The following is an 18469-nucleotide window of genomic DNA, read 5'->3' on the forward strand; positions in this document are numbered from 1 at the left end:
CTGTTTACGGGACCTTTAAAGCCCAAGACGTATACGTCAGCGGCCTTACATACACCCATATGTGTATTTTAACATTCAATTAAAACATGCTGAGTTAGTCTTAGCATCCACACGCATGTACAGTGAGGAAGAGCTTTTTCTTTTCTTTGCCTTATCTCGATTTATAACTACGTGTTCCAAAACAACCCGACCTCCCTCCGAACGGCAAAGCACTTTCCCTATCATCAAATAAAGCCCCGCCGCGGTGGTCTAGTGGCTAAGGTACTCGGCTGCTGACCCGCAGGTCGCGGGTTCAAATCCCGGCTGCGGCGGCTGCATTTCCGATGGAGGCGGAAATGTTGTAGGCCCGTGTGCTCAGATTTGGGTGCACGTTAAAGAACCCCAGGTGGTCAAAATTTCCGGAGCCCTTCACTACGGCGTCTCTCATAATCATATGGTGGTTTTGGGACGTTAAACCACACAAATCAATCAATCATCATCAAATAAATCCTTCCTTATTTCGTCTTGACTTTTACTGCAGGCTTACGACAATTTTCTTACTAATGCTGCCATCTCTACCTTACCCTATAGAACTTTTCTTTTTCCTGGATGTTTCGCTTAACGCTCCTTTTTTACTGTGTCGCTTACACTGGCAGCCATGAACTTGTCGATAAGTCCCCTACTTTTGAATATTTTTTAACGTGAAAGTGTTTTGTGCCAGGGTTCACCGAGACTTCACTGACATACTTCTGTCATGGAAATGAGAGAGAGAGAGAGAGAAGTAAACATTAATTTTCGAAACAGTGCCCTGAGCAATGCCTGGTGTCACCCTGAGGTGGGAGGGCTCCTTAGTCCAGGAACCCTCTGGCTTCTACTGCCCTCTTGGCCCTGTTGGTCTTTCAGGTCTTCGAGGGTGAGCTTCGCCTCTCACGTTTCGTTTAAGTCTTTGTTCGTCCATTCTGCTTCGTTATCAGTCGTGTGTTGTTGCAAATTACGTCTGGCAATACACTGGCATGCAAGAAGCAAGTGTGCCAGGGTGTCCGGTACACTGCATGTTGAAAAAGTACACACAATCAGAAGACAAAAAAAAATACACGTGGTCAGAAGGCAAAGAAAAAAATTACAGCATATCTATGGAATGAATGATGATGAGTGGGGCAAAACGTCCGTCAATCTGTTTGTGCTTCTGTCCATGCGTTCGTCAATCCGTCCGTACATCGGACCGTTCATTCGTCCATACATGCGCCTTTCTAGGAGGCGTTGGTCCGTCCATATAGTGAACACTTCAAGTACCGTCATCTGGCTTATTTTGATCATATATTCATCATATACAAGTACCGCCATCTAGCGGACAATTCAAGGACTAAACGAGAGTATGCACCACATTTCTGCTGTCAGTGCTTTGTTCACACTGAGAGCATGATAATGACGCTGTGCTACGTTTTTGGTAACATGTGGACATGCGGATATGTGCCTGACGGCGGGTATGTGCCACAGGCATGCGGGTATGTGCCACAGGTTACATACTAAGACAAAGGGATGCACAAGCCACGCCATAAGTAACTTCACCCCTAAAAAATTTCCGTCAATGAAAGTCAAGCCCACTCCCTGTCGGTTGGTAACATTACTTGCTGTGCATGCTATCTACTGCACCAGTCACATACCTTGAAGGCTCTAACTCATTCGTTACCACGGGAAAATGGTTGTTTTGCATATGTACTGGGAAGATTGTTTTTGCCAGTTCGAAAAGTACTCCAGAACGCATTACAGCTCATCAAACTTTGCGCAATAAAATGTTCTTTCCAAAAAAAGTATATGCTGTAGAGCAACAAAAATATTTTAGAATGAATAAAAATGTGAAAAGTGTGGAATTTCTGGTTGGCAGCTGGTAAACAGTGCAATAATAAACACTATATGTGCGAAAATAATCACAACAAAAACTTAGAATATATACTTTGTTGATAAATGACCCAGGAACAGCATAAAAAATAATGAATGTTGACAAAGAAAATCGGAACGGAAGTGCTGCTTCGTTCCTCTTGCCATGTGATGAAGCATTGTATGGTTTTTCGCGAGACACAAGGATACTCGTACACTTTTCTCGGTAAATTTTTGTTGTCTTGCAATAAGAGTCTCCAGGTGTTTCAATACAGATGGATACCCGTTATATGAATAATGGACATCGCCATTCCATTCAGCATCACCTCTTTCCATGAGCCACCTCACTCCGCATAAGTTGGCATTCAAATATATGCATCCAAGCATATTTCTTTGCATTTTTGCACATATCGTATTAAAAAAAGTACAATATCGCATGCATTTTTTTAATGTTTCCCCACTAATTACTGCATGTATAGCTGAGCTTGCTCGTTATCTTTCTCTCACACCAAGGCATCTGCTTTCAAAGCGTATGACGTCAAGGCCTTTTCCAATATATATGTTGACATCTTAGTTATACATCCTCGCATTTATGTGTAGATACTTTTTACTGTTCCGTAGTCAGGGCCAAGATGTGATCCGGGGGCTTTTTTGTCGTTAGGAGACGCTCTGCAGCCAGCACCAACACACCGCGCCTCGATGAAGTGCGGAACACGCACGTAACCAGAGTAGCTATAAGATTGTGCACAAAGGCCAGAAGCTATACGCACTTGGGGCGAAGGAGACAACTTGAAGATGTGAAAGAAAAAAAAAAAAAACCGTGAACGGCCACTAATGTCTCAGGCTTACGCGAGACATTTTCGCCATAAAAGTTCAAGTTGAGGTGCTGTCATCCTCGAACTTTAAGCTCATCCTCTCTCAATTTAGGTGAGGTTGCAAGACGATTTCGAGCAGCGCACGTGTTTTGCAGTGCTGGTGTGCACCCATGCGCGTATGACAACGACGTCATAGAAGCGACTTGTGAGACTACATGCGACCCTGTCTGTATCTGATATAACGATGTGTAAAGCCACATGTTTTCATTTTACTGTGAACAAGGCTTCCGTGTGAGAGCTGAAACGTCTTTTTTCTGTGTTTTTTCTTTTTAAACTTTTACTTTGGTCGGCGCAGTGCCTCCAGGTTTTTTATTTTCAAGCAATCATGGGTATTAGTCGTCAGGATTGAGATGTATTACTGAGTGTCAACGTGGATGCATTTGCATTAAACGGTGCTTTGGATGTTAAGCACCAACATACATTGTTTAAGCTCTCTTATATCAATGTACAGTAAACATTAAACTACTTCTGTAAGGAGCTGTTTTGCTTTCGTGTTTATCGATTCCTACGATAGAGGAATCAACCATGCTTTTTTTTTTATCTTTGAGTCAACGCTCTTCCCATGCAAATACCAGAATGCTTTTTCTTGTCATCTGTTTTTCATTCTCCTTAATCTCTCTTCGAGTCTAAATTTTAAGCCACTGATGTCGCTACAGACTCCAGCATCCTCATATGTCTGCACATCGTTCACTGTATTTAGTACGTTATCATTGCTACACAGCATAGAATCGCCGACAGGTCAGAAGGTGTGTCTTATTTGACTGTGACTTTCAAAGCAATTACAAGCTAATTAGAAGGTTCTTGTGTATTGTACGAAAGAATGCCGAAAAGAAGTGTACATAGAGGCTCATTTTCTAGACATCATATTGTTACCGCAAGTTGCAATGAAATAGTTTTATTTACTAGAGGTGAGCGATAGTCGTTCATGATAGTGCACTGTGATCTTGTCAAGACTCTTCTTCTCTTTCTCTTCTCTGCCTTTCACATGTCTGTTACATTCCCCCGCAAGCAGATGAAGTTTGTAGGGCGAGTTATGATGCACAAGGAGGGTATAAAAGTTTTAGGCGAGCAATATGAGTGAGCTGCGTTCTGCTCGATCATCGACCATTGGACAAAAGACGAGCTATTACGTAGGAGAGCTGGCTGTGATGCTCCAAAATTACAAATGGGCCTCAATATTGTGACAGAAGCTTTTGACACAATCCACGCTTGCATTGCCGTCGTGATGGTCGTCGTATCGTTCCGAGAGGCCAGAGTCTGAAGACGAGCGATTCGATGGGCTTCTTCCGCGAAGCACAAGGTGTTCGATACAGAATTGTCATTGTGTAGAAGGAACGGTAAGAAAGTGTCCAGAGGGCTTAGTGGCAACTTGGCGTACAACAAATAAAATAGGCTAAAGTTTGTTGTGTCATATTTCGCCGTGTTGTACGCCTATGTAAAAGGAAGCACGTCATCCCAGTTCTTGTCATTGGAGGAAACGCACATGGCTAGCATGTTCGTCAAAGTTCTGTTTGTCCAATAAACAAGGCCATTCGTCTGCGGATAATACGGTTCGGAATGACGTAACTGTGTCAAGCACATGCATTGTAATTATTCAACGGCATCAGCGGTGAACTGGCGGACACGTCGCTGATAATAACATGCAGTAAGCCATGGCGAGAACCAGGGAGTAGAGCAAGAAGACGGCCACGAAAGAGTGGTAAAAGAGGGAATGGCTGCGGTTTCGGCGTGCCGTGTAAGATGATCCATGCAGACGATTATCTAATGGTTCTTGTTGTTAGATAATGGAAATGGACCCAGAATGTCAATTCTACTTGTTCAAAAGGTGTGCTGGGTGGTGTTAATGGCTGAAGGGGACCTGGTGTTGCGGTGGCCGGCCGCTCGTGATATTAGCACGTCTCGCAGTTAGCAACGTAAGGCTTCATTGTTTCGCACATCTTGGGCCAGTAAAAGTGTTGTTGCATGCGGTGAAGCATTCGTATGAAGCCGAAATGACCGGATGTCGCATCGTTATGCATAGCACATAGAACATTGGAGCGAAGGCTCTCAGGGACAACAAACGGAAAACGTGTTCCAGGTCTGGAGTAGTTAGTCTTATAGAGCAACTTTTCTTGAACCGTAAAGCGACCACAGTGTTGGGAGGTACGGGCAGCGGCAAGAAGAGGATCCAGATTAAGATCGTTGCGTTGTTTTCTCTGGAAGTCAGTCGCGTCGGGCATTGTGCTTGTAACGATGCAAGGCAGTCGTGGAAATTCTCAGCATCACAGTCAGCAGTCGCAAGAAAAATCCCGGAGAGGCAGTCTGCGTCAGCTTGACGACAGCCACTCTTGTACGACATCGTAAGGTCGTATTCCTGAAGTTGCAGCGCCCAACGTGCGAGGCTGCCAGAGGGATCATGCAAACAGACCAGCCAGCATAACGAATGATGATCGGTAATTATCTTAAATGGTCTTTCCTAAAGATGACAACGAATTGTCTGTACGGCGAAAACAGCTGCCAGACATTCCTGTTTTGTAACCGTGTAATTGCGTTCAGATTTGCTCATGCAACGGCTGGCACATGCCATGACATGCTCTGCGCCATTGTGACGTTGTAAAAGCACCGCTCCTACGCCGGTACCATTGGCGTCAGTGTGGACCTCAGTCGGGCAAGATGGATCGAAGTGACGCAACAGTGGTGCTGACGTTAGTACAAACTTGAGTTGGGAGAATGCGGCATCACACCCTGGTGTCCAGTTGAAGGTCGCATATTGTCGCAAGATGCTTGTCAGCAGGTACATGATCTCTGCAAATTGTGGAACAAAACGATGCAAATATGAGCATAGGCGGACAAATGAGCGAAGTTCTCGTGCGGACTGCGGTAATTTAAAAGAGCTCACTGCTTCTATCTTGCGAGGATCGGGTCCGACGCCATACTTGTCCCAGCACGAGGGTTTGACGTTCGCCAAAGCGTCATTTTTTAGAATTCAGAACCAGCCCAGCTTTTTCGATGCAGTCGAGAACAAGACAGACGGTTGTTATGTTCCTCAAACGTACGGCCAAAGATCACAACATCGTCAAGGTAGCACATGCATATCTCCCATTTTAGACCACGTAATACTGTGTCCATAAATCTTTCAAAGGTGGCTGGAGCATTACAAAGGCTAAAAGGCATGACATTAAGTTCAAATAAGCCATCCGGAGTTACGAAAGCAGTCTTTTCTTTGTCGCTGGGATCCATAGGTATTTGCCAATAACCTGGCCGCAAATCAAGCGTTGAAAAATAGGAGGCGGCATGCAAGCAATCTATGACGTCATCAATCCACAGTAAGGGATATGCATCTTTCTTCGTCACAGTGCTTAGGCGCCTGTAATCTATGCAGAATCTCCAGGAGCCATCCTTTTTCCTGACAAGAATTACCAGGGCTGCCCACGGGCTGGACGACTCTTGCACGACACCCTTGTTCAGCATGTCCTTTACTTATTCGGCGATAACTTTGCGCTCAGAGGCTGACACTCGGTAGGGCTTTTGGCGGATGGGGTGTGCAGAGCTGGTGTCTATTCTGTGACGAGCGTGGGACAAGGGTAACTGAAGAGGTGCATCTCTATGTTTGAAGTCGAAAGCAGCAACATGCCGGGAAAGGACCTGTACCAGCGCTTGCCGTTCTGTTGTACTGAGAGCCTTGCTGATTATACCAAGCATTAGATCTTCATTATGGCGAATATTGCAAGGAGAGGAAGAGGTGGTTAGGTCCGTAACTAGTGCCGCTATTGAGCTGCGTGAGGCTTCATCGAAGAGAACTACCTTTATCCCGCGAGGAAGCACAACCGGCTTGGCAGAACAGTTCAGTGCCCACAATGTTGCTACTCCTTTTGTTACGCACACAATAGAACAGGGCGCAAGTGTGTCCTTTTTAGAACAGTTCTTGCGTAGTGACCCCACTACGAGGTCAACACAAGCGACATCAACCGCTGTGGAAGAGACTTGAACTGGTGTCAGGCACTAAGATTGTGCTACCGCTTCATCAATCACACCAAGTGTGTTCCTGTCTTTGCCACGGTAGCCTCCTTCGGAAAGTGACGGAAGAAACAAATTGTTTAGTGATATCTCTCCACTACCACAGTTCACGTAAGCACTGCATTGCTCCAGAAAATCGATACCAAGAATGACATCGTGCGAGCAACGAGGTAGAACCGGAAATTCGGATACAGATACTTTTCCAGCTAATCAAACACTGACTACACCTACGCCAAGAGGATGAACCCACTCGCTGCCTACACCAGGAAAAGTAATAGTATTGTTCCATGAAAACATGACTTTGCAACCTAAGCAGTTTCTGAAGGCGAGGCTCATCACAGACACAGTCGCCCCAGTGTCAACTAACGCCATCCTCAGTATTCCATCAATCAACACATTCACTTTGTTTTTGAGCATAACAATAGGCAGAGGTATATCTTGAAAAGACCGTCTGGCGACCTCACCTCCATTGGCCGCAGGTGCTAGTTTGCCAGCAGCGTAGAGGAAGAACGACGCAGAGGAGACGGCGAGCAAGGAGAACGGTTGGATGGTGGTGCCAAACTCCGCTTGAATGCTGGCGAATCGCTGCGCCTGGTCTCGTATGAAAAACAGTCCCTTGGAAACAAGTCAGTCGTCTGCAGATCATATAAAACACTGGGTGTTGGGGGCGAAGACATGGCTGGTGCCCTTCGTGACGAGCAGCGTTGTCAACGGCAATACCGAGTGATGTGCCAAGTGAAATCACTTGTAGAACACGGGAGGGTCGCGGTTTATACTATATTCATCGAAACGAATCCTGAGCCGTTGCTGTCATCGAAGAAGTTCGTTGTCACACGAATAACGGGTTTCTGGAATCCATTGCATTGGTCGTAAGTGTCATCTTGGTAGTAGGGTTGGGGCTGTCTTTGCCGCAGCGGGACGTAGTCCGGCTCATAGTCCCGAGTATAAGAAAGCGGCTGTCCTCGTAGTGATCGAGCGTAGTAGGCAGGGCCTCTATTGTAGAAACATGGCCAATACTGAGGCGCGGCTGCAGAATCCTCAATACCACTCGGTGCAAGGAGAATGAAGCAACGTTTCGCTCGAACTCTGGTGACAGGTAGGGGGGATGAGTGCTTGGGTGGTGTGCCACTTGTACATACAGGCCGAGTTCTTCATGTACTATTTGCCAGATCGTGGATGCAAGATCAAGCGGCTGGTTGCTCTCTATACCTGTGATAGTCGTCACATTGGTTAGCCTGCCGAACTTTGGCGTGATGCGCCAGGTCTTCAGTTGCTCAAAAGTTCGGCAATGGTGAATGACATCGGCGACATATGTCAGGGTGTCTTTCGCGATGAAGGAACTGTAAACATCCTCGGCGATTCCTTTTAGAATGTGCCTGACTTTGTCTTCCTCAGACAATCCGGAGTCAATGATCCTACATAGCTTTATAACTTCCTCAATGTAGGTCATGCAAGTTTCGCCTGGCACTTGCGCGCATTGAATTAGCATCTGTTCTGCTCTCTTTTTTTTCGTTGTGGGTTCGCGGAAATGCTCTTTAATTTCAAAAACAAATCTGTCCTATATCGTTGGCGTTTCTTTGCAATTCTCGTACCACATTAAAGCAGTATCTGTCAGAAAGAACGCGACGTATGAAAGCTGAGAACTGGCATCCCATTTGTTGGCGGCGCTCACCCGTTTCTAATGGATGAGCCAAGCATCGACGTCTTCATCTGGTCTGTCTGCGAAGGAACGAGCATTTTTTAGTTGTGGAGCCGAACTGGTCGGCACAGTAGTCGAGAGGGGTCGATGTTTGTCTGGGTTGTGGGACATGTCCATCCCAGGTGGATTCGGTGGAAGTCCGGCAAGGCGACGGCTCCGTTGAAAAACTTGCGGTTCAACCTCCGGCTTCGGGTGTCAATTAACCAGCTCGTCCACCACAACTGTTACAGCGAGTTGCGATGAAATGGTTTTATTTACAAGAGGTGAGCGAGGGTCGTTTGCGGTAGCGCACTGCGATCTTACCAAGACTCTTCGTCTTCCTTTCTTTCTCTTCTCTGCCTTTCACATGTCAGTTAGTATATTAAGAAGATCTAACAGACCATCATGCCAAGGTAAGTATAGGGTGTTACAATGACCGTCACCATACGACCGTCACCATTATTAAAGTTTTTCGGCCTTTGTGAACGGGACGAAAATATTTCGACGCATTCCAAGCAAGGGTGTGCCGTCAAGACGGATCCATTTCCTCTCGGCAAAACCTGAACGAGGGGTTCGGGACTGGTTCGCGCAGAGAAAACGCACGAGCCAAGAGAGGCCATTGTGAGCTCGACTCAAGAAAGGCCATTGTGTTTGCTGCGAGCAAGGCTTTCGAGGCAGACAAGGAGGCAGCTGGACCATTTTCGAGGTCACCGAGGATCTGGAAATCTCGGAACCAGCATGGTATTTGCAGTTCAGGCTGCAAGCTAAAGCCAAATTTGTTGTGGCTGCATCTTGCGAGGTCAAGCGGAGCCCCGGGATATGTGCAGCTAAGCCACATCTTCTAGCAAACAACCAGGAATGGAATGTGGGGTGAAGAAAAGGATAATGTGCTATGTGCTGCAGCCCTTGCGGGAGCCCGTCTCGACGACGAGGGATTAGTCGACCACTCCTCCTTCCCCCTTTCTCCTTAGGATAGGCTGAATGGGGTGGCATATTTTGATGATATGCGGGCCCACCACTACATTGTCCTACCCAAACAGTCAGGCAAATTTGACACGTGTACTGGCAGCCGGTTTTTCGAACCTCACCCAGCTTCTAGAAGAATCTTGGAAGCTAATGTCATCAAGCGTGCGCGAAACTTGGTGACGTGTATTTGACACGTGTACTAGCAGCCGGTTTTTAGAACCTCACCCAGCTTCCAGAAGAATCCTGGAAACCAAAGTCATCCGACGTGCGCGAAACTTGGTGACGTGTGCGAAAACGTCGGTGCAGTGCTTTGGTGACCATATTTGGGCATCGTGTGGACTGTGCCCTCTCCACATGCATTGTGTGGTGTTTTTCCCCTCCTTCGTGGGTGGAGCACCTAGACCATGGAGCGCCGTATTGGCTGAAGCCGCGGACAGTGCGCCCAGCAATGGCAACGCGGCGCTATATGAACAGAAGACTCTTGTGTATTCAAAAAGCTCTACAGTTCTATAGTTCAACAGCTCTCATGTACAGTTCTGATCACTTGATCACCTCCTTTCTAATTCTCAGTTAATAACCATGTAAATAAATTGTTGTCGTTTTTACGAGTGCCTCATCTGACTTGTTCGACGATGGGTCCTTGGACGGGGGCCCGCTAGTGAACTGCTTGATAAGTATACTGTTATGAACGATGATGTTGAATGCATTACAATGTGTGTTGGCCCATTCATAGTAATTGGTGTATATAGGCCACCACATGGCCACAAAAAGAAATTTATTGAGTTTCTGAATGTTGTGTTATTAACTGTTCGCGGGAATTCTCCTTGCATAGTCATGGGTGACATAAACATTGACCTCTGTTCCAATGATCCTTATGCCAAAGATTTTGAAACGCTCTTACTTACATATGGAAGTACAAATTTTATACGTTCACCTACTAGGATTTCAGCAACAAGTGCTACGCTCCTTGATATATGCGCCTCAAATTTAAGTTCACAGAATATAAAATCCGGGGTATTTGCGTATGACATAAGTGATCATATGCCCATCTTCTTTCTTGCACGAATTACTTCTCAAAATGGTCAGAAAACAGAGACATTTTTCCACCGAATTAAAAACAGCAAAACTCTGGAACATTTTTTTTCAGCTAGTTCAGAACATAGATTGGAACACTGTTTATAGACAAGAAAATCCTGATGATGCTTATAACACATTCATGAGGTTGTTAAGGGCTAGCTATGATGCAGCATTTCCACTTCTGAAGCGCTCACGTGGCAGAAATAAGAAATGCAGAAAGCCTTGGATAAATCGTGATCTTTACCGGCGCATAAAAATAAAGAATAAATTGTATCATGATTTTATCTGTTTGCGGAACACAGACGCCTTAGCTGAGTACAAGAAATACAGAAACGTTTTAAATTCAGAAATACGGAAGGCTAAACAGAACTACTATGAAAAATTATTTGAAAGCATTTACAATGACCTTAAATTCAGAAATACGGAAGGCTAAACAGAACTACTATGAAAAATTATTTGAAAGCATTTACAATGACCAGAGGAAATTATGGGAGGTCATAAATCGTGTCGTGTCAAGCATGCCATAAACTATGGCATGCTTGACACGACATCGCGCCAAGCATGCCAAGCTTACGATAGTTGCTCTTACAGGCTGCCATTTCGTGGATGGTGCCTTCCGTACATCTCCATCCGAATGGTGACTTGCCCGCTGCCCCTCTTCAGCTGCCGCCTGCTTCGGCAAACCGCACGCCAGTTCCGGTGGGAACAAACTACCCCATCTGGCAACCTGGAATCGTGGCACCAGGTGGTGGCACAGACGGCGCGGGATTCATAAGCCAAACAGGAGCCGTCCACTTCGGGCACGACATCGCGCCAAGCATGCCAAGCTTACGATGGTTGCTCTTACAGGCTGCCATTTCGTGGATGGTGCCTTCCGTACATCTCCATCCGAATTGTGACTTGCCCGCTGTCCTCTTCAGCTGCCGCCTGCTTCGGCAAACCGCACGCCAGTTCCGGTGGGAACAAACTACCCCATCTGGCAACCTGGAATCGCGGCACCAGGTGGTGGCACAGACGGCGCGGGATTCATAAGCCAGCCAGGAGCCGTCCACTTTCGGGCACGACATCGCGCCAAGCATGCCAAGCTTACGATGGTTGCTCTTACAGGTTAGTTACCTGAAAGGTGCCATTTGCTACAGAACTAGTAATTATGTCCTAGTTGCGGTGTCGTGGCCACCCGAATTCATAGATAAGATACAGCGTATGAAAGATGTTTCTTTTGTGAAGTGCCGCGCTTTCTGCTCTTTATTGTTACTTCTCGCCGGTGACGTGGAATCTAACCCGGGCCCTATGACGAAAACTGAAGCCGACACATTTTCTCAAGCTCTAGACGCCATACGGAAGCTTGAAGAAAGCCAGGATTCCTTACTAGCCGAATTGAAAGCTCTGAAAGAGAAGCATATTGAAGCCACCAAGGAAATTCAGTTGCTTATGGCTAGAGTCGCGGCCCTGGAAAGCACTACCACGTCACCACATAACACAGGTGTAACCGAGGCAAGTGCCAATGCACTGCGTACAGTATCAAGCCAAGTGACAGAAATTTCGTCGCGGTGTAATAACTCTGAAAATAGATTACGGCGCTCTAACCTTCTTTTCTTTGGACTGGACGATGAACCTAAGGAATACTGGGCAAAATCTGAGCAGAAAATAATGGACTTCTGCTCAGAGAAATTAGGCATCACTGTGACGGAACGGCAATTTGAACGTGTGCACCGAATAGGCAAATATACAGAAGACAAGCGGAGACCTATAATAGCGAAATTAGCCTTCTTTAAGGATAAAGAACAAATCCTGTCGTCTGCACACAAACTAAAAGGTTCCGCATTTTCCATACGAGAAGATTTTTCACTGGAAACTCGGCTGTTCCGAAAGAAGCTGATTGAATTCGCGAAAACGCAGAAAAGTGCGTATAAGCTCTCTGTGGACAAGCTACGCATCGCTTCAAAGACATACATTTATGACTCTGCGACGAACACAGTTATCGAATCTGTCAGATAGTTACAGCGTTGCACGCGCGTGCAGAATCAACGACCGAAACATGCTAATACCTCATTGTCGCTGTCAATCGCTAACACACGCAGCATTATGTCGAAGCAGGATTTGATATCTGCTTTTCTGGATGACAGTAAATCTGATATCATTGCATTCACGGAAACTTGGCTAAATCCTGCTATCAGTGACGACGAAATATTCACCTCAGCCAGCATTTGTCAAATCTACAGGTGTGATCGCACTGGTAAAAGAGGAGGCGGTGTTCTGGTCGGCATAAGGAAAACCATTACTTCATTTTTTATCAACACTAATTCTGACCTCGAAATAGTTTGGGTAGCTTGTACAGTCCCTTCCTCCAAAATCCTCGTAGGTTGCTGCTATCGTGCGCCGGACTCGGACTCTTCCTTCATTAATATGCTACGTGACAGTATAAACAACGCTTCTGAAATTTTCCAAGCCGATATCATTTACTTACTAGGCGACTTCAACTTTCCGCTCATTGATTGGGCCACACTGTCATCGCCCTGTCACATGTCAACTGAATTTCTTAACTTAACTCTAGACTTCAACCTCTTTCAAACTGTTCTGAAACCTACACGTGGTACGAACACCCTTGATCTTATCCTCACGACCGCTCCGGAAACAATACGTAATACAGATTACCTGGACGGATTCAGTGACCATAATTTACTCCAAGTAGATATAAACATACTCTTTCCCGTAGCCGGTGTACATACAAAACAAATTCGGGACTATAATAAAGGCGATTATCAAGCAATTAACACAAAGCTAAGGTTATTTTCCGAAAACACTCTCCTGCCCTGTTTCCACAATAGATCCGTAGAAGAGAACTGGCTACTTTTCAAGCAAGTTTTGTGTACGTTAGTTGACAAGCATGTTCCACTGGTTAAAATTAGCAATGGTAAATCAAATCCATGGTTCAATAAAAAGCTTCTGAGAATGCGGAATAAGAAAAAACGGCTTTACAATAATGCTAAGTGCTCGGGTAGTTCTTCTTCTTGGCTTAAATATAAAACCTGCAGAAAAGCATATTGCACAGCTTTAAGTAAGGCTAAGGAAAAGTATTATTTTAATGATCTACCCACACTACTGAAAGACAACCCAGCTAAATTTTGGAAAGTCATAAACCCCTCCAGCGAAAACCAACACATCTCATTGCATGACTGCAACAACGTCCCTCTCACAGCTAGCCAGTGTCCAACAGCATTTAATTCCTTTTTCACTTCTGTCTTCACGAAAGAGAACAGTACCAACATACCCAACGTAGCTGAGTTCGATTACCAATTTATGGAACCAATAGATATTCAATTAGAAGGCGTAATTACAGCCATAAATAATCTTAAGTTGTCGTCTTCATGCGGCGTGGATGGAATCAACTCAAAGGTGCTAAAGAATACGGTAACGGTCACAAGCAAAATACTACTTCATATATTCCGGCAGTCTCTCGAAACAGGCATGATACCGTCTGACTGGAAGCTGGCGAAAATGATTCCAATATTCAAAAGTGGAAATAAAACCTCATGCGAAAATTACCGTCCTATTTCCCTTATGTGTATTTGTTGTAAAATTCTAGAACACATCATCGCTTCACATATTTACAGGCATCTGGAATCCAATCATTTCTTTTTCAAAAATCAGCATGGTTTCAGAAAGGGCTTTTCGTGTGAGACTCAGTTGTTTGAATTTACCACAGAGCTTCATGCAAATATGGACAATAATTATCAAACTGATTGCGTGTTCCTCGACTATTCGAAGGCGTTTGACAGGGTTGCACACTGTCGCCTGATATCGAAACTTTCCGCCCTGAAATTAGACTCCCGTACATTATCATGGCTTCGCAATTTCCTATCGAATCGTCAGCAATACACAACAGTTAACAATATGTCTTCTTCCCTATCTGACGTTTCTTCAGGTGTACCACAGGGCAGTGTACTCGCGCCATTACTTTTCCTCATATTCATCAATGATCTTCCGCAACATGTCTCTTCTTGCATCAGGGTGTTCGCTGACGACTGCATTATTTACTGTCCAATCAAGAACAGTGAAGATCACCTGTCACTCCAAAACGACCTCGACGTAATTAATGGTTGGTGTAGAGCATGGCTGATGACACTAAATGTCTCAAAATGCAAAGTAATGTCGTTCACACGTAAACCTAGCATATCCGAATTCTCTTACAGTATTAATCATTCCATTCTATCGACTGCAACACAATATCGGTACTTAGGCGTAATACTGACACCTAATCTATCCTGGTCCGACCACATTACGGCAATCTCTGCCAGCGCCTCGAAATCACTAGGTTTCTTGAGACGTAACTTGAAAGCTGCACCATCAGGCATTCGCAAATTATCTTACTTGACACTGGTTCGCCCTCAACTAGAATATGCCTGTTCGATTTGGTCTCCCCATCAAAAATACTTAATTGACTCATTGGAAAGAATCCAGAATAGAGCAAGCCGCTTCATTGCCAATAACTACAGTCCGCATTCTAGTATATCACAAATCAAACAGGAACTTTCACTCCCACTCTTGAACATTCGTCGCGACATTGCCCTGCTGTCATTCTTTCATAAAATTACCCATTCTTCCCGAATCACTGTTACTGGTCTGCAAAAACCATATCTCACTTCACGTAGACTACACAATCATCTTAGCTATTCCCGTGTATACGGCTCAACAAACGCGTTCAATCACTCCGCAATTCCACGTGCTATCCGTCTGTGGAACAGTTTGCCTGACGACATTGCATCCCAGACAAACTTTGACACATTCCGTCATATCTTATCAAGCCACTTCACATGCCTCAGCAAGTAGATGCCGTATCATAATTCATTGGTCCGTATTGGTTCATTTTTGTGATTGTCACATTCATGTGCGCGAGGATTCTGCCTTGTGGCCGCTGCATGCGCAGGAAATACAGTGTTTTGCCCACGGTTACTATGCGTGTATCTTTTGTACATGTTGAACTTTTGTACATGTTGGTGCTTTTTGTTTGACTTATTATTTTCCAATTGTTTCTTTTGTATTTGTTTTAGTTTGAGATGTATATAAGTATTACGCCCCTTACTCAATTGTTTCTTTTGTACTTTTTTTTCATTTTGAGGTGTCTATATGTATTCCCCCCTTGCTCAATTGTCTGTCTTGTATATTTTTTTCCAGTTTATTTGTATATATGTATAGCCCCCCTTACTCAATGCCCCTCATGGGGCCTGTAAGGTACTTTGAAATAAAAAATGGGCTTACGAATACAAATAAGGATTGTAATAGGACACAGGACCTAACAATTAATGGTCAGATTTTCAGTGGTGAAAGGTTGGCCAATGTTATGAATGAACATTTCATAAATGCGGGTTCCTTTATTTTAACGGATGAAAAGCGAGATAATGCTCCAACTCCTGATAAGTCTCCTTTGCCGTATTCTATTTTTCTCGCACCGACAGATCCAGTTGAAGTAGAAAGATTAATCAGAAAACTTAAAAACAATGTTGCATCAGGGATTGATGAGATAGGTTCTGTTGAGTTAAAAATGGTGTCACCATTGATATCTAATGTCTTGGCCTATATTATCAACCTCACCCTCACTAACGGTGTATTTCCAGAGCAGTTAAAAGTGGCAAAAGTCACTGCAGTACATAAAGGTGGTGATATCAATACTTTAGCAAACTATCAACCTATATCTGTGCTTCCAACAATATCAAAAATATTTGAAGGGGTTATTTTTGATAGACTTGCATCCTTTTTTGATAAGCATCAAATAATAACACAAAGTCAGTATGGTTTTCAAAAAAATAAATCAACAGAACAAGCTCTACTGTATATCAAAGATAAGATAATCGAAAATATGGAAAACAAAAAATATACTCTTGGGCTCTTCCTCGATCTTCAAAAGGCATTTGACTCCATACAATTCAAATCATTGATTCATAAATTATCAAGTTATGGGGTGCGTGGAGTTGCATTACAACTGTTTAAAAGTTACCTTGAAGATCGTTACCAATATGTACAACTGAATAACACTATTTCTGCAAAAATGAAATTAAACCAAGGAGTTTCCCAAGGGTCTATACTGGGGCCATTATTGTTCCTTGCCTATATAAATGATATTGTCGATATACCTCATTCTCCTGAACTTATAACGTATGCTGACGATACGAATGTTTTCTTTTCGTCAGACTATCTAATATCACTTGAGGTCAGTGTAAATAATTATCTAAGCAATCTTTCAAATTGGTTAAGGCAAAATGAACTGCGCTTGAATGCAAAAAAAACAACCTATATGATATTCCGACCTATAAACAAACCTATTAGTAACATAGCTGTAAACTTCACTGTATCCGCATGCATTTTGAGTCTGTTTTTGAGTTGTTTTATTGATATCGTTTAGTTGTGAATTTTTACGAGAGTGACCTCTAATTCTTGAAATGTGTTATGTAAACTTCTTATGCTATTTATGTTTGAATTTTGTGTGTACAATTGCAGGTGTGTGTACAATATATTGTTTGCCAGTGCTGATGTTTAAGCTTTGCACTGTCACGGACTGCGAAGGGACAAGGGCCTTTGTCAGGCTGTACGCCTTTAGCCCTTTGCCCCTGCAGTGAGCTCTGTATCCGGCCTACTGTAAATAAAGTACTACTACTACTACTACTACTACTACCAAACTGAGACCCGCGGGACCCGGAGTCGCAACAAGGGGATGTTACTAGAAGTCATTGTAATGCAAATGTGAAGAAAACAAAGTGGACGAAAAGATAACTTGCCTTGGGCAGGGGCCGAACCTGCGACCTTTATCTACATTACAATTACTTCTAATAACATCTTTGATACTTTCCTTGGCATGTTAGTACGAAAGAAGCATCTTCCGCTAACATGTGCCTCCCAAAACTGCAGGCCAAGGAGGGCTTCACCAATCTGACAGGAGTTGACTTCATTGAGAATGCGGTGACTCTTGCAAGGAAACTGGCAGCCAAGGAGGCTGTTGTTGTCCTCTTTGAAGTAAGGCTTCCTCACTCTACTATTTTTGAGTGATGCAATCTATGTGTGGGGCAGCGTTGCTATATATAATTATATTCATGAAAATTTGCTGAGCAGTAAACTGAATATTTCTTTGCCCATGTAGCATAACTGTATTGGTGACCATTCATTGTTTTATTGAGCACATGTGGGAAGCACCTGAACGTTGAGATCTTGCTAAGCTTTTATTGTGTAACGTTTCAAGGTGGGCGACATTTTGGAACAGGAACTGCCATGTCCCTGTTTCTCAAGGAAATACGACTTCGTTTTGGACAAAGGTTAGTATTTTTTTCTGCTGCTGTATGTGAAGAATTTAATGGGATTGTGTGTGCACATAGCGTGTAGGAATTGATGTGGTAATACAGTCAAATGAAGGCTTTTCAAAGTAGTGCTAAAATGAGTGTATCATTGCATGTTTATATAAACAGAACAGAGCAACTAATTTTTTCTTTTTTTATTCATAGTGCGAGTGTCTTGCATCTTCATCTGCTATGCAGCCATGAATTGTCTATTGCAAGAGGCGTCGGGAACGTAAAATGCGGACACACATGTCCTCATTATGAACTTCAGTACCGAGTCCCTGTATCTTAAGAGAGGTACGGCAATCGTGTGTGTGGTAAAGCTCGCCAAGGTGGCAGACGGCCTGACTGTTCTGCAGGTGGATTCAACTGACCTGCCTCCCGTACCTCTGTTCAAAGATGTTTGCACAAGTTTACTACCTGGTCAGAAGAAAAGCATCGTGGAGCTTATCAACCAGTATTAGAACTGTTTCTCTTCGACGACTATAGTTCGTCAAACGTCACTGACAAAACATAGAATTATAACGGATGACATGACCAGACCCATAAGGCAAAACCCATACCGGGTAGCTCCGCAGAAACGAGAAGCCATTGAAAACCAAGTGCGACAGATGCTCCAAGATGATGTTATTCAGCCGTCAAATAGCCCTTGGGCTTCGCCGGTTGTATTAGTGAAAAAAAGATGACACCTTATG

The 18469-nt window shown here is 44.1% G+C and overlaps 1 protein-coding gene across 6 annotated transcripts in view; it reads left to right on the forward strand.

Annotated features, from left to right (window-relative positions):
• The window catches only part of LOC119185105 (EEF1A lysine methyltransferase 2), a 96715-nt gene that overhangs the window by 30214 nt on the left and 48032 nt on the right, over nt 1–18469 (forward strand). For 5 of the 6 annotated variants that reach the window (XM_075872958.1, XM_075872954.1, XM_075872955.1 and 2 more), the window contains exons 4-5: nt 17353–17457; nt 17681–17753. In XM_075872958.1, the coding sequence (XP_075729073.1) occupies nt 17353–17457; nt 17681–17753 (178 nt within the window). Of the gene's footprint in view, nt 1–11040; nt 17124–17352; nt 17458–17680; nt 17754–18469 lie in introns of those variants that run through there. The other variant, XM_075872959.1, reaches the window with a different exon arrangement.

Source organism: Rhipicephalus microplus, chromosome 9, assembly GCF_043290135.1.
Source record: "Rhipicephalus microplus isolate Deutch F79 chromosome 9, USDA_Rmic, whole genome shotgun sequence".
In the NCBI taxonomy this organism is placed as follows: Eukaryota; Metazoa; Arthropoda; class Arachnida; order Ixodida; family Ixodidae; genus Rhipicephalus; species Rhipicephalus microplus.